At 38.7% G+C, this 14166-nt stretch overlaps 4 protein-coding genes across 7 annotated transcripts; 2 read left to right on the top strand and 2 right to left on the bottom strand.

The window, feature by feature from the left end:
• On the top strand, window positions 1-2329 carry LOC136348241 (meiotic recombination protein DMC1/LIM15 homolog). Of its 2 annotated transcripts, none has more exons than XM_066298910.1 (7): window positions 1-471; window positions 947-1136; window positions 1197-1364; window positions 1433-1552; window positions 1617-1764; window positions 1820-1967; window positions 2059-2329. In XM_066298910.1, exons 1-7 carry the CDS (start codon window positions 252-254, stop codon window positions 2169-2171), a joined length of 1107 nt encoding a protein of 368 aa, XP_066155007.1. In that variant the 5' UTR covers window positions 1-251; the 3' UTR covers window positions 2172-2329. The 2 variants fall into 2 exon arrangements, with proteins under 2 accessions (XP_066155007.1, XP_066155006.1); XM_066298909.1 differs by having other exon boundaries at window positions 1188-1364.
• Pect (phosphoethanolamine cytidylyltransferase) lies at window positions 2323-5046 on the bottom strand. 2 transcript variants are annotated; one of them, XM_066298908.1, is made up of 6 exons: window positions 4617-5046; window positions 4235-4552; window positions 3690-3772; window positions 3460-3638; window positions 3118-3403; window positions 2323-3056 (listed from the first exon to the last, which is right to left on the bottom strand). In XM_066298908.1, the coding sequence occupies exons 1-6, from the start codon at window positions 4706-4708 to the stop codon at window positions 2920-2922; spliced, it is 1095 nt and encodes a 364-aa protein (XP_066155005.1). In that variant the 5' UTR covers window positions 4709-5046; the 3' UTR covers window positions 2323-2919. The 2 variants fall into 2 exon arrangements, with proteins under 2 accessions (XP_066155005.1, XP_066155003.1); XM_066298906.1 differs by having other exon boundaries at window positions 3460-3772; window positions 4617-4735; window positions 4789-5045.
• Window positions 5047-5556: 510 nt separating this feature from the next.
• On the top strand, window positions 5557-6590 carry EMC8-9 (ER membrane protein complex subunit 8/9). Its single transcript, XM_066298913.1, has 3 exons — window positions 5557-5884; window positions 5940-6086; window positions 6143-6590. The coding sequence occupies exons 1-3, from the start codon at window positions 5684-5686 to the stop codon at window positions 6395-6397; spliced, it is 603 nt and encodes a 200-aa protein (XP_066155010.1). The 5' UTR covers window positions 5557-5683; the 3' UTR covers window positions 6398-6590.
• Window positions 6416-14150, bottom strand: LOC136348242 (melatonin receptor type 1B-B-like). Of its 2 annotated transcripts, none has more exons than XM_066298912.1 (7): window positions 14033-14150; window positions 13444-13628; window positions 11194-11431; window positions 10912-11118; window positions 10591-10855; window positions 10339-10502; window positions 6416-10285 (listed from the first exon to the last, which is right to left on the bottom strand). In XM_066298912.1, exons 2-7 carry the CDS (start codon window positions 13619-13621, stop codon window positions 10234-10236), a joined length of 1104 nt encoding a protein of 367 aa, XP_066155009.1. In that variant the 5' UTR covers window positions 13622-13628; window positions 14033-14150; the 3' UTR covers window positions 6416-10233. The 2 variants fall into 2 exon arrangements, with proteins under 2 accessions (XP_066155009.1, XP_066155008.1); XM_066298911.1 differs by having other exon boundaries at window positions 13444-13946; window positions 14033-14139.
• Between the last annotated feature and the right edge of the window lie 16 nt (window positions 14151-14166).

Genomic DNA, 14166 nt, shown 5'->3' with positions numbered 1-14166 from the left:
AAGCCAAGTAAGACAGACAATGTAGACCATCTCTGTCACACACAGTTAAATTAGCAAAATTCACCGTCCTCATCTAGAGGGCTAAAAGCAGTCAACCAATAGTAATCGAATATTCTTCCGATTCGAAAAAATTATCCACGTAGTCGCCATCTTTGCGCGTCGTGTATTTAAACTTGAAATTCCGTTTTCGCATCGTTTTTTAAAATATCGATTTATGCAATATTAAATTAAAAGAAAACTATTCAAAAGCCATGGAAATGCTAGAAAAACCTTTTTGCGAAACAACAAGTATCAATAAGACTGATAATACATTTACAAAGGGTACTACGTTGACTACCTCCTCTCATACAGAAGGGGACATCGAAGAGGAAGAGGAAGTTGCTTTTTTGGACGTGGAGATGTTACAGGAGCATGGAGTGACCTGCGAGGATGTTAAGCAACTGCAGAAGGCCGGAATAAATACTATTAAAGGTAAGAATAACAATCAGTATTATTAAAAATCGTAACTATGTTACGTTGTGCAACTAGAGAATTTTAACGCCCCAATATTCCATGTGTAAGGTAGTATAATGAGACAATTTTTGGCTTTTATTTTACGGTTCATCGCTAAAGCGAGGTTTTTTTTAAATGATCACCTGTGATCTAACAGAAAAATTATACTCTTGCGATTGAATGGAGATTTGTCAAATCACGCAGGTAATGTTTCTTATGTAAAGGTCGTTATTACAGAGTTCAAATCTCTGCACGTATCTGCGTCGCAAGTGTCCTTAAAACTTATCTTCATTTAACCCATATTTCCACCAACCCTCAAACTAACCTAATCCATGAGTTATGGATTAAATTACAATCAATGATTCATAGTCAATATTAATACTGATCTTCCTAAAATTCAAAAAAGAAATCGCTGAGTACATAACAGTTTAAATGCAGTTTTCCCATTATGTAGGTGTGCAAATGTGCACCAGACGCAAACTATTGACTCTAAAAGATTTTAATGACGCAAAAGTGACCAAAATAAAAGACATTTGCTTGAAACTGGGACAGGTCAATTCGTCGAACTGTTTCTTGACTGCTTTGGAGCTCTCTGATCAAAGAAGAATGGTTTTCAAATTAACTACCGGAAGTCACAATTTAGAGTACCTACACCTATAAAATTTAAGCCTGAAAAACACAAACCTTAATACAAGGATTTTTAGCAATATACTTGAAGGGGGGATTGAATCGATGGCTATAACTGAAGTTTTCGGGGAGTCACGCACTGGGAAAACACAGATCGCACATACTTTGTGTGTGACTGCTCAGGTGCCTGGTAAAGACGGCTACCCTGGAGGGAAAGTGATCTATATTGATACCCAGCATACTTTGTATCCTTTTATTACCTCAGAGAAATCGGTTATTTCAACAGAGGAAAAGCCTTAACTCTGTATTTTAGTCGCCCCGAAAGAATTAAGCCAATATCTGATAGATTCCAGCTGGACCTTACAGCAGTCTTAGAGAATATTCTTTATGCAAGAGCATACAATTCCGAGCACCAATACGAACTTTTAAATAGGTATTAAAATTCTCGTTTTAGTTTCATATCAAATCAATAATTTCTACAATTCTCACGAAAAAAGCGTGTCTCAAAAATTCCACGAAGAGCCGGGAATCTTCAAGTTGCTCATCGTTGATTCCATAATGTCACTGTTTCGCGTAGATTTTGTGGGAGCCAGTGAAATGTCTGAGAGACAGATGAAGCTCGGATTAATGATGTCGAAGTTACAGGCAAGTCTAATGGGCATATCTAGGGCTTCAGATGGCCACAAGGTTTTTCTCACAGAAAATCAGTGAGGAATACAACGTTGCTGTATTCCTGACCAATCAGATCACCACAGATTTGAATTTTAGTCTTAACGATTTGGAAGTAAAACCAGTGGGCGGTAACATTTTGGCCCACTCATCAACGACTAGATTGGCATTAAAAAAAGGTATGTATAAGACTGCTTTTGGTGTGCAACTTAGAATATATAGATATAGAAACGATACAAGGACATTACCCAATTTATTTTAATAAATCAGGAAAAGCCAATCTGCGTATTGCCAGAGTGTACGACAGTCCAAACCTGGAAGAATGTGAAACAGAGTTTGTTATCACCAATGGCGGTATCTCTGACCCCAAATCGGAAGATTAATTTAAAGGGTCATATTTAAACGAGACTTCATACTTAATCATTGTTCAGATGGAAAAAAAAATGATTTACTGCGTAGTTTCAAATAAACTAAGCTTACTACGCCTTATCTAAATAGGAAAAAAAACCGCTTGCTGTTGAATAAAACACAAGCTTAATCAATACTCATTGAAATAATATATAATATTTAACTTATTGGAATTAAAATCCCTATTTATATACACCTAAAATGCGCAAAAAATGCTTAATATAAACACAATATAAAAATACATAAATGACATACAAATGGTAATTACGAATATAAATAAAACTACGCCCCAATGAATTCAAACCTTAAAAGGAATATCACTCCTAGAAGGCGCTAGTCTTCTGCATAAACTTGCTCTACAAAACGAAAAGTATTTCGGCCATTAATTTTATATTTATATAGGTTTTGCTTTCTCAAATAGTAACAGAAGGAAAGATATAGTAACACGTGCACGAAAATGGTACAAGGACCAATAATAAACACGTTCGAAGCAAATCTTTGGTTAGTGAGTCACAAAAATATGACTAAAAATAAAATATCTAGAACTTAACGACAAAAAAGATGTGACAATGCGGCTACTGGCATTTGTTTTTTAGTGACAAATCTGTCAAACCCGGAACAGTGTTTCTAAGCTATTAAATAAATAAATAACGATTAATGTGGATAAGAAACGTTAAACCTTCTACATGTCAGCATAGCCTTCTATTATGATATTTAAAAACATCAGACCGCCAGACCTTTCATCTTCAACGTCTCAATGAGCTGAAGCTCCTTCTCCTCTTTCTTGCTGTTTCGCTCCTGGAATTCTAGCCGATTCCTAATAATCCTTTCCACGATTTTCTCTGTAGTCATGCTGTTGCCTGTAGCAAATAACCTTGGTTGAAATCTGATAATATTAGGCGAGTACTTAAAGTAACGTACCAGAATCGATACTTATAAATTTGCCCAGCCGCTTTGGAATCTCATACGGATCTGTTCCATCAATGTCCTCCATTACCGGAGTCTGCCCATGGACTACTACATCCACTTTAAAGTGCGACATCAGACTTTCCGTGACCTTGTAAGGGGCCCCAATGACAACCTCAGACACATACTTGCACGCGAGAGCACTTAAAACCCTCTCGTGCAAATTCATTATGGGAAAATTTGAGCCTTTGTATCGATTCACCACCGGATCGGTGTGCAACCCCGCTATTAGATAATCCCCCTTTGGAAAAAACAGAGCTTTAAATGAACGCGGAGATTTGCAGAGGTAGAAATTACTTGCTGTCGGGCCTTTTCTAGAAAGTCCAGATGACCCACGTGGAACAAATCAAAAGCTCCTGCAACGTAGACGATCCGATCTCCCTTTTTCGGCGGTTTGCCGTCGGAGAACTGGATGATTTTCTGTGTGGTGGGCAGGAACTGGCTACAACCGGTCCACGGCGACCTGGCGAAAGAGTCTTGACCCATAGTTGTAGAATGCTCCTTCTCCACACTGTATTCAAACAAACCTTGCTTGAAATGGGTGCGAGTAAGAAGGAGCATTCGACCAACCAAGTCTGTGGTCGAGACACCTTCCGTCCGTTCTACTTCCCTGAAACAAGTGGTAATACTGAGGAACAATTCATTTTTTATAAGATTTGTTCCGATCACCATAAAACTCCCTTGGAACCGTTAAAGAATCCTTCTGTGCAAACGAATGGTTTATTTTGAATTCAAATCTGTAATGTGAATTGATAAGAAGGATAGTTGAACCATTTTGGGGCGGTTTTTTTGACTGATGAAAACAAAGCTATGTGTCTGGCTGTAACGTGTCTCTAGCACTGGCTTCTAAATTTGAAACTCCATATAGAAATGACTCATTTACTTCTCTTGCGCCAGGATTTGTTTTAGTAAACCCCCCTTATAATTACCAAACTTTTGAAATCCATAAAACATAATAAGGTTAATCCTGCATTTAATCATATAATTTTTATGTATTTTTTGCCACTGACCCTACTTTACAATTTGCCACACAACACAATACATAGCAAAAAAATCCTCATTTAACACTTACCTATACCTTCCAGCACCTTTAACCATGTGATAGGTGTCCACTCCTTCGGCAGTTACTGTAATGTCATTTCCGTGAACACAAAAATCACAGTTATACTTGTCCAAGGTGTCTAAAGAGGTTACATAAGGGACCCCCTCGACTACTTCATCCACCCACTTAATTCCGCGTACCATCTTGTACCTATCCTGCTCTGTGAATACAGGAGGTCCCTTATGCTTGGTTATTTCTGCATCATTGTGCACACCCACAACCAGGTAATCTCCCAAAGCCTTAGCTTGCCTCAGTGAATTGGCATGACCAAAGTGAACCATGTCATAGCTGTGGGTTGGGGGAGGGTTTTAAGAAATACAAAAGCAATTCGTAAAGGGTTGAGTTTACTTACCAACCATCGCACCATACACGTACAGGCCTCTTGTGACCCCCTAAGTCACTTCCAAATCCATTGAGAGGCTTTTCTGAGTTATTTGTTGGCATGTTGAGGGATGACAAGTTCAGGTTGATCTGTTAATGAGTCACTATGGTTATTGGGATGAAGCAACCATAGGTAAATTTACCTGGGAATAAACGGAGGGATGGATTTTTCTAAAGAAAGACCAAGGCTCCCTGAGTAGGAATTTGTTGCACTTAAAAATGACACGCGCAAAACCTTCAAAAGTGGTTTGAAATGCCGCCTCTCCAAGCCCCCTTTCAGTCTTTAATACCGAGTAATGACGGTGGGAAAAATGTTGTTAATTAATTGAAAAGTTGTTAAAATAATCGTAACTAAACATTAAACGTCACTGCTTAAAACGCCCCTTGGAACATCAGCCCATTAGGCGTCGTTGCCATATCATATTAGAGAGATAAATTACATTTCAGTTTATTCGTTTTCTAGTTTAAAATTGCTGGCAATTGATATTCAGTACGACTAGGCACTTAAGATAGGTTATTATAAACTTATCGGTGCGGGTTCATATACCTTACAAGCATTACTTAAGATCAAATTTCGGACAAATAGCGGCAACATTGAAAACACGTGGTTTCCCCCTTTCGCTGATGTCTAACCAATAACAATAAAGAGCTAGCTCGGTGTTGATACTGAGTGATTTTAGATAGAATCAATGCTTTCTGTGCAAAAAGAGATTAAAAAATTGATTGAATGTGTTTATACTTTGATTAAATAATTCCCAGGCAGATTATCACTATTAAATAAACTAAGAATGCATAAATTTCAATAGGGTGACTAGCAGTGTCATCTCTGGGGACACAATATAACATCAAATGTACACCCTGATTCTGTCTATCTTTTTCTTTAGGAGATTCCCTTATCAAACAAGGAAGGAAAATAACCTTGTTGTCACAACAAATTTTATTGACATACACGATATATTTCACCTTAGTTTAATTGAAAAGTCATTAAATTTCTTATTTAACACACATTGTTTCGGCGTCTTGAGTTACTCCAATAAAATGACGAAAGTAAAGTTCAGTGCCCGAGCCTTTTGTAAAATAATTCTACACGCCACGAAATACCCTCATTGTGCGGTAAACGGAGTCCTCTTGGCGAAGCCCTCTGCTTCATTCAGTAAAGAAATCGAATTCGTAGATGTAGTCCCCTTGTTCCACATCTGTATCAACTTGACTCCAATGGCAGAGATTGCTCTGATGCAGGTATTAACTCTAATGAATATAAATACAGATTTGCCCATTATAATTTGGTTATTAGATTGATGAGTTAGCTTCCAGTATGGGGCTTACTATAGCTGGTTATTATGCCGCTAATGAGAACTTAAAGGATAACACCTTTGAGAAGGCTCATCATAAGATTTCTGAGAAAATTGCAATAAATTCCAACCCTTCATACCTTGTAGTTGTAAGTAGATATTTACGGATCAGATATTAAGGACTAAATGCTAAAACAAAAAATAGATAAACAACACAAAACTCTCCTTGGATTCTGATGCATCTGCTCTCAAAGTTTCTCAAATCAGCGAGGGCAACATAAAGCACATTGATGAGGGCAATGTTAGTTTAACTCCATCTGAAGGTGCTTGTGAGGCTCTGATGGTGCTTCAGCAAAAGAAAGCCCATCAGGGTCTAGTTGACTTTGACAACCATCTCGATGACATCAGTTTAGATTGGATGAATGCACACTTGAATAAGAGTATAGAAGAGTACTTGTAAGGGTTTGTTTAATTGGTGTTATAGGGGTAAGTCAAATGCATTTGTTTTTATTTAAGTTTTATTGAAAATGGAAAATTTATATAAAATGAAGAAATAATAGTCAAGAGTTAATTAAGAGTCTTAATACATCTTATATACTTACAAGAAACACCTTCTCTTAAACATGGGAAATAAAGAAAATTTATTAGGTAAACCTTCCTTTTAACCATTAGGTGGTCCCTATCATAGAAATACAGAGCGCTTTTATGGGAGCGCCTAGTAAATTTTTTAAGTTTCATTAATAAGTAATTTTCGTTAGTATTCTTTTATTAAATCACAGATTCGAAAAAGGCAACATTTAAATATAGAGCAGTTCGATCAACATGCCCATGTCCCCTTGGAAGAACAATTGTTTCTTCCAAACTCTCAGTAAATTAATGATTATATACTTCACAGGAGACTAAGTACTGCGTTGCAATGATTAAGAAATAAAAAATACACATTTTCATGTTAGGTTTTATGCGGATTTTACGCTTAAAGTACTTACTGGTTAAGATTTATTATGGACATTCAATGGATATAGCCGACAATACAGATAGAAACATATAACACAGACAACAATATGTGATTTATGTGTGTGAATATACAGGGTGTGTCACTGAGAAGTGGAAGTTGTTCTATTGGCCAATTAATTTTTCTCTCGGTTTTTCCGCGATATGAAAATGTAAATGGTAAATATTTTCAATCTCTGATCAAAGGGAAAGTGTGAAATGAATAAAGTAACTTTAATTCTGAAAGTTTAAATTTTTATAATAATTATTATAATCAAATATACTGTTTACTGAGTTTTTTGTATTACAAGCAACGGAAAAATATTGCACTTAATAGATATCATTACAATCATTTATTAAATATAATGTTAATGTCCAATTTCTGTATCGCATAGTTTTTTCGTGTTAATGTTAGATTCTGACTTGATAAGTATGTTTTTGCTCTTCACATTACCGCCGAGGAATTAGTAATTTAGTTAATAAGGGGTCCGCTGTCACGTTCCTTCTCAAATAGGAGCCTTTATATCCCTCATCTATCAAAGAGGTTTGATGATCATTTTACACAAACACAGGATAATATTAAACGTATCCTCGAATTTTCTGCACTCACACAACTACAAGGATCTTGCAGTCTGTGATACTCTAATTGCATTCTACAGAGTTCAACAGTCTGAAACCCTATGCAATGGGTCTTTCAACCGTCTCCACCTTCGTAGACTAATTGTGCATCAATAATATAACGATGTTCATCAACACTTTGCAGATGTGAGAGTTTAGCATCAGCGTGACGAAGTATGTCATCAGCAGTTTTTAATCGCTCCAACGCTGCTTTTTGTGTGAAACTCTATTTTCATTCGAAGTGTTTTCTAGTTAACAAAAAATCAGGTTTTCAAGGCTGTGCAACTTGGAAAAATCTTCTAAGTTAAAACCAGGTTGCGACTGATCCAACGTTTCATTTGATTTAACTTCAGTTTGAAAATGCTTGATCGTTCGAAACCGGCCTTGAGATCTATAAAAGAAGGAATGAATAAACGCAGGTTTATCTCAGTCATTTGGTTTAAAATCACTTTGATGATAATCGCATTTATGATCTAAGGTGTTCATGAAATTTCTTTTTTTGCCTTCGCGAAGTAGGTCGTGAGTGCAAGGTAGCAAATAAATATCAAATCTCGTAATAACATTTAGCTTTGTACGGTGGACGACTAAATGAACACTATAATTTTTTTGAGGGATTCCCATCCTTTGATAGCCCCACTTTCCTATAGATTGTCTGGTTCTTTGCAACTAGGTGAACATCCTGCTCTGTATAAGGGCTTGGCTTGCTGCTGGGTTCAATCAGACTGTTGCTCTCCTACACCAGACTTTCCAGTTGTTTCCTTTTCTCAGTTCCTAAGGAGGTTACTGCATTGTTTCTCAGTCTCAAGCTTGCGAATTTCACACTATTGAGTGGTTCTTGGTTCCAAGCCAAACGTATATTGCTTATTGAGTTATTGTTCCCCGACTGTGTTCATGGTCAAGCACAAAGAACAGTGGAATATGTGTGATTTTACCCTGCAGCAAAATTCGAACTTTGAGAATCAATGTTGCCATTGGCTGACTTGTTCCAAGTAGTCATATCGAGGTCAGATACAAGGTAAGGAGTTCCCTCTTGTAGAAGCAACAGTTTCAGTATTTGTGGAACTGAACTTAATTTGGCGCCCGCATTGAAATAAACAAATCTGTTAAGACTCATAATATTGACGGGTACGTGAACTTCTGTCTGAGATTGAAAATATTTATATTATTTTGACTCTTAACGACTGTGTACGAAAATGACATGGGTGAATAAGTTAACTTGCGCGAAAGTCAATCTTCTGTGCTGCGATTTAAGCTCAGAAGAAATCGAATCATTCTGGAATGAATTTGTTGATAAGTGGACCGCGAAAAAATTGTTGAGGACACATACTTTCAATCCTATTTCAGATAAGACAACCTGTATACAAAGAGAGATGACTCTACAAGGTGACGTCACAGAGACGTACCCGGTAGGGCACACCTACATTTCTTAATTTACTATTTATTACTAGTACATTACTAAACATCAAATACACATTAAGTTTGCCATTACACAAGGCAGGGAGTATTAAAAATATAAGTTTCATTTAATGGCTCTAAGCAAACGTTTACGACATCTTCTGAGGCAATATCGTGTCTGATGTGTGTTTGCCGGATTTTTGTGTGTGGCCTTAAGCACTCGCGTTCTGGACACTGATTCGATAAGAACACGTGAGGGAAAAATGTGCGGAAATTTGTGCCGATGTCGATTAGTCAAAACCTTTAATGAGATAAAATTCTCATTTTTACCCTCATATGTTTCTATGGAATAAAACCTTTGGACTTTTTGGCACAACTAACACGCGTCGATTTGGACCTCTGTAGGTGTTGAACGTCAACAAGGAGCCTGCGCGGGGACGGTGTTAAATTCCCTGCTAATGCGCATTAAAGCGCGCGTTTAACCGGAATTTAAGTTGCGCTATGTAAGTTTAGTGTACAATGGGACAATATACGTGATAAAAATAGTAATACTGATATATTTACAGTACACATTGTGCGACGAATACTGACACATACAAGAAATATAAGAAAATATACATTATATAGGAATTTATTACTCGGTAATATTGTCTAATACTTGTCATATTATTCATTCGTTAATGGGGAATAAGCGTTAATCTTAGCAGGCACTGGAACAACTGAAAAGCGTTTGACAAAGGAGAGATCTGCTACGTCAAAATGATATGTTAGATGTTAAATTATCATCTTTCATTAGTCTTATTGCTAGTGTTTTGCGTAATACAAAATACCGTCAACAAATATTCGAAAATAATAGTAATCAGTCTTATGACATTCAGTTTAGTAATACTCCGCACTCATTGTTTTTGTATATACAGACATTTTATTTAAAGCTGACGTAAAGGCGCGTAAATACCGAACGGACTATTTATTTTTATATACACATAGGGTTGCATGTAAAGCGCCCACCATACAGGATATTTTGACAAATGGCTTAGGAGTTGTCAAAGTCAAAACAAATTATATCGTGAGTACTTTAGGTGCGACCCTGTATACCCTGATGAACAAACTGAAGCTCTCAAAGCTATGGCAACAAAAACAGTCTTAATGGGAGATTTAGAATTTAACGCTTTTGACAAAGGAAAGTGGTATGACAGCTCCTGACAACGGCTAAATCCAGACGCCATGTTGCGAAATGACGCGGCCGTGGGCGGTCGTCGACCGCACCACTGTCGCCATTTCCCCCCCTCCTCATCATAATTCGTATACTTCTCCTCTCCCATTCGTTGCTCTCGAGGCCGAACATCTGCACGAGCAGCGGTCCAAGAGACGTCACACATAAACGTCAAAGGCACCTACCTTTCAGTGAATCGTTTCGTTCTACCCCCGCCCTCGTTGGCTCTTTGAGGGCTGCAATACATGTTGTAGCCAGGGATGATGTGCACCCTAACGTCCCCCGAAGGTCTCACGCCTTCCCCTCGTTGGCGCCTCGAGAAAGATACCGTTGTTTTGCAGCAACAATACTGTGTATGAAGAAAAATGATGCCAATTGTCAAAGCTGATATACTTATTTGATGCTGGCAGCAGTTTGACACTTCTACTATGTTATACCTGAAAAAGATTGACGTAGGCTCCTCGAAAATGTCTGTTTAACACCCCGTATAAAATGCAGTTGATGCAGGATTTGCTAATAGCCAGCCAAGCCAAATTGTAGAACACCTTACTGGATACCTTCTTCACGTTATCTATTCCCAGAATTACCCCGAAAGGCACCCAGAATAACAGAAAGAGGGCGAAGCTATACATGTTGGTTTGCGTTAAGGCGCAGTCCCAGCTAAAAGTTATAGGAGCCTTGAAATTGGGCCTGGATTTAAATCTGTGATAATGAGGGTAAGATAGATTTGTCGTCAGTTTAAATGAAGGGTCTCGTACTTTCTCACTTGGAACCCCGTGCGAATGTGGCAGAAGAGGGCTACGGAGAGGGGCAAGAACACGAAGATTACGCACACGGTGGCCTGGTAGGGGATCAATCCCAAGTCGTTGCGCGTGCAATAGTCGAACGATAAGGAGGCGTGGAATTGCATTCCTGAAATGCATCCGCATACTGTCCAGATGGCCACCAGCAGCACTGTAATTTTCCTGCAGAGACAGTTTGTTTAAGAAAAAAAAGGGGGGCTGATTACATCATCAAACTATCTTATCCATCGATCTTACTTTTTGGTGAGCCGATGGTAGACGTCGACGGCATAACAAAGACGGAAATAGTTCTCCCAAGCGATAGCGGCTAAGGACAGCACGGTGACCAGGAACGACCACGCGGCTATGAACCATTGGAACCTGCATACAGCCAGGTTGTCTTTGAGACCTGCCAGAATCACAACGGCAGACGCGGGAATCACCAGGCCTGTCACCAGCAAATCGGCCAAGCCGACGTTAACCAAAAACGTGTTCCCTATGAAAAGAGAAAAAGAAGATGATTGATTGATTTGATGTGAAAATATTATAATACAAGAAATGTCAGCTAACTAATCTACAGTGGTTCCATCATTGCAACTAAAGTGGCTACCGGCAGATATGAAAAGCGCTTTTTAAATACTTAACAAGATTTAGCAAAATTTCATAGATGAGTTCGCAGATCAGGGACAGAAGAAGTGAAGTAGAAATGCTGAAAATTGTAATTTCTCGTTAATATGCCAATTTTTGACATATTTTACACGAAATGAAAGTAAAAGATACTCTTCAAGCAAGACAGGTAGTCTAGAGATTGATGTCAAAAGGAAATATATGGGACATCCGCATACTTCTTCGAAAGGTTTTATTCTTAATTAGAAACTGCCAAGTCGTCTTAACTGCGCAATAGAGCCACTGTGTTCTACCTCTATAAATGTCTAAAATCTATTTACTACCTCTATAAATGACTGAAAACTGGCGCATATCCCAACAAACAAGTTTGTTTGGGTCTATATGGCACTAAATAATCGAACTAGTCATAGCTTATGATCATAATAGGCTGAAAACTATCTGGTACTAACGTAGAAATTTATAAATCTAAATCTACGAAAATACGTAATAAAAATATAAGAAAATTTAGCTATAAATGTACTTATATGTGACGCCTAGTTGGCTGAAATTAAACAATAACTGTCATTAGAAACGTCGCATTTGAGAAGAAAAAAGCTGAACTCGCTATAGGAGAAAATTCAAAGGCAACCACGCACGACGTTTAACACGTTGTCATAGAAACGTTTACTGAATATGCATTGTTCGCGATATAACTGCCCGACGGGAGGCTCTGTTGACGTTGACATGTCCGACCTTGAACATTCGCTTGTCAATTGCAGCACGAATGGCAGCAATTCTTGTTGACGTTTGCATATTGCAACTGCACGATATGTGCGAACGATTTTTATATCGAGTTAAAATCTTCCGTAGCAGCCGCATCCCGTTGCACTTGACAGCTAGCGGGCGCTAATGACATTTCGGTGTTGCGTGGCACGTTCGCCTTGCGACCGTATGCAGCAGATGATAGAGATTCTCGTTGACTTTTGACTGTCGCTTGGCAAGTTCGTGTTCTGACTGCATGACAGCAGGCTCTGTTAACGTCTCGGAACGTTGCGTGGGACGTTCGTGTAAACGTAGGGCTATCGCGTGTTAATCGACCTTTTAACAAATCGCTTCTAAATGCCGTGTAAACGTTTCAATTTAGATTTACAATTCCCGATAGCTCTGCTTTAAAATTAGAACCGAATAAGGGTCAATACAGAATGTCTCATAATTCATGGTATTAAAGTAAATCACGGATTCCTTATTTTCTATCTGCGTAGGAAATCTGTGGTCCAGTTTGTGTGCGAGTAGTTCTGTATATTCTTAAGTGCTTTTGTATAAATGCCGTTCGAACAACTCATTGTGGAAATGATTTCAAAATGCCGCATTTCGATTTAATCTAATTTTAACGTTATTCCAATATGGAAATTTCTCAGTTGAATTTCAAAACGTAAATGTCTAGGCCCTAGTAACATCATCTAGAAGATGGGACGTTTAGAAAAGATCTTGTTGTTGGCAATATTACCAGATGTTTCGTTCGGCGTATTGATAATAAGATGTCAGATAAAATTGCCTGTAGGTGGTTAAGCACGCCCTCACCGTTCGGCGATAATTGGGAGCAACAGGCAATTTCCGCTGTTGGAAATAATTAAAATTCTGCCTAAAAAGACCCCTACAATGGTAATAATGAAAGAGGTCATTTTTGCATCATGTTGAGCGCGTGCCGATCGATCCGCATTGGGGGAAGGTCTGGGTGCGATAATAATGTGGGGAAAGGGCAAACAATTGGTCTAAAAATACTTGCACATTATTTCGCGGGGTTGCCATGATATGGGGTGAGCTCGCCCCTTCAAGAGCGCCTCTTGAGAGGGCGAGTTTACCATAAACAATCGCGTGTCAAAACGTTCTTAGGGCACCTACCGCGCTTCCGCAAATAGTCCTCGATCATGACGGCGCTCATCATGAAGACGTTGCCGACGCTGCCTACGGCCGACATCGAGGCCAACAAAATCAACCGGGCCAGTCTTGACCAATGGTCATTCAACGTTACCGGATTTACCATCTCCTCATCGAGGGGATGCGTCATGTTGGACACCATTGCGGGCCTATAAGAAAGGGATGGTCATGAGGGATGACGTTGAAAAAACTCAACAGGGACTCCGTCTGGATCGGCGGTGGCGTTGACTCGTCGGAAACAATCGATTTGTGGGTTGCTAAGGCGACTGCCACTTCCTCCACTGGTAAACAGCTGAAGTAATGAGCCTCACGAGACTGTCACTTGTTTATGGGCACCCTGGATCTGGATTACAATCCAGAAATTCGAGATTAACACCAAGTTTTCTAACACGTTAAAAATCCGAGAAAAAACTAGTGAGCGCTGTTACGCGGGCCTGCTCATGATTGAGGGTTTCCGCCAGTTAAAGCTTAGAAAAATAAACATTCGTTAAAACGCTATCATAAAAACAAATATTTTGAGTGGGCCGGATTAACATTAACTGGTACTACTTACGTCTCCAAATCCAAAACTGCACTACTGGAATCGGTGTTTAAATGTATAAATGTCTTCGGCCATTGGTTTGGAGATACTTCACGAAAAGGAATTGCACCAGATTTAGCTTGAAGTTTGATTAATTTTTTCGCTAC

This window comes from Euwallacea fornicatus, chromosome 32, assembly GCF_040115645.1.
Source record: "Euwallacea fornicatus isolate EFF26 chromosome 32, ASM4011564v1, whole genome shotgun sequence".
In the NCBI taxonomy this organism is placed as follows: Eukaryota; Metazoa; Arthropoda; class Insecta; order Coleoptera; family Curculionidae; genus Euwallacea; species Euwallacea fornicatus.
Note: the sequence above shows the minus strand (reverse complement) of the source record. Positions and strands in the feature narration are given on the sequence as shown.

Excerpts from the sequence above, each read along its gene's own strand:
- LOC136348241 (XM_066298909.1), top strand. The coding sequence starts at position 252 with ATGGAAATGCTAGAAAAACCTTTTTGCGAAACAACAAGTATCAATAAG. Across the intron at positions 472-946 it reads CGGAATAAATACTATTAAAG|GTGTGCAAATGTGCACCAGA; the intron begins GTAAGAATAACA and ends CCCATTATGTAG. Across the intron at positions 1,365-1,432 it reads ATTGATACCCAGCATACTTT|TCGCCCCGAAAGAATTAAGC; the intron begins GTATCCTTTTAT and ends TCTGTATTTTAG.
- Pect (XM_066298906.1), bottom strand. The coding sequence starts at position 4,708 with ATGCCAACAAATAACTCAGAAAAGCCTCTCAATGGATTTGGAAGTGAC. Across the intron at positions 4,553-4,616 it reads CGTGTATGGTGCGATGGTTG|CTATGACATGGTTCACTTTG; the intron begins GTAAGTAAACTC and ends CCCAACCCACAG. Across the intron at positions 3,404-3,459 it reads TAGAAAAGGCCCGACAGCAA|GGGGATTATCTAATAGCGGG; the intron begins GTAATTTCTACC and ends TTTTTTCCAAAG.
- LOC136348242 (XM_066298912.1), bottom strand. The coding sequence starts at position 13,621 with ATGGTGTCCAACATGACGCATCCCCTCGATGAGGAGATGGTAAATCCG. Across the intron at positions 11,432-13,443 it reads GGACTATTTGCGGAAGCGCG|GGAACACGTTTTTGGTTAAC; the intron begins GTAGGTGCCCTA and ends CTCTTTTCATAG. Across the intron at positions 10,286-10,338 it reads ACGAAACGATTCACTGAAAG|ATGTTCGGCCTCGAGAGCAA; the intron begins GTAGGTGCCTTT and ends CTGCTCGTGCAG.
- EMC8-9 (XM_066298913.1), top strand. The coding sequence starts at position 5,684 with ATGACGAAAGTAAAGTTCAGTGCCCGAGCCTTTTGTAAAATAATTCTA. Across the intron at positions 5,885-5,939 it reads CAGAGATTGCTCTGATGCAG|ATTGATGAGTTAGCTTCCAG; the intron begins GTATTAACTCTA and ends TTTGGTTATTAG. Across the intron at positions 6,087-6,142 it reads ACCCTTCATACCTTGTAGTT|ATAAACAACACAAAACTCTC; the intron begins GTAAGTAGATAT and ends AACAAAAAATAG.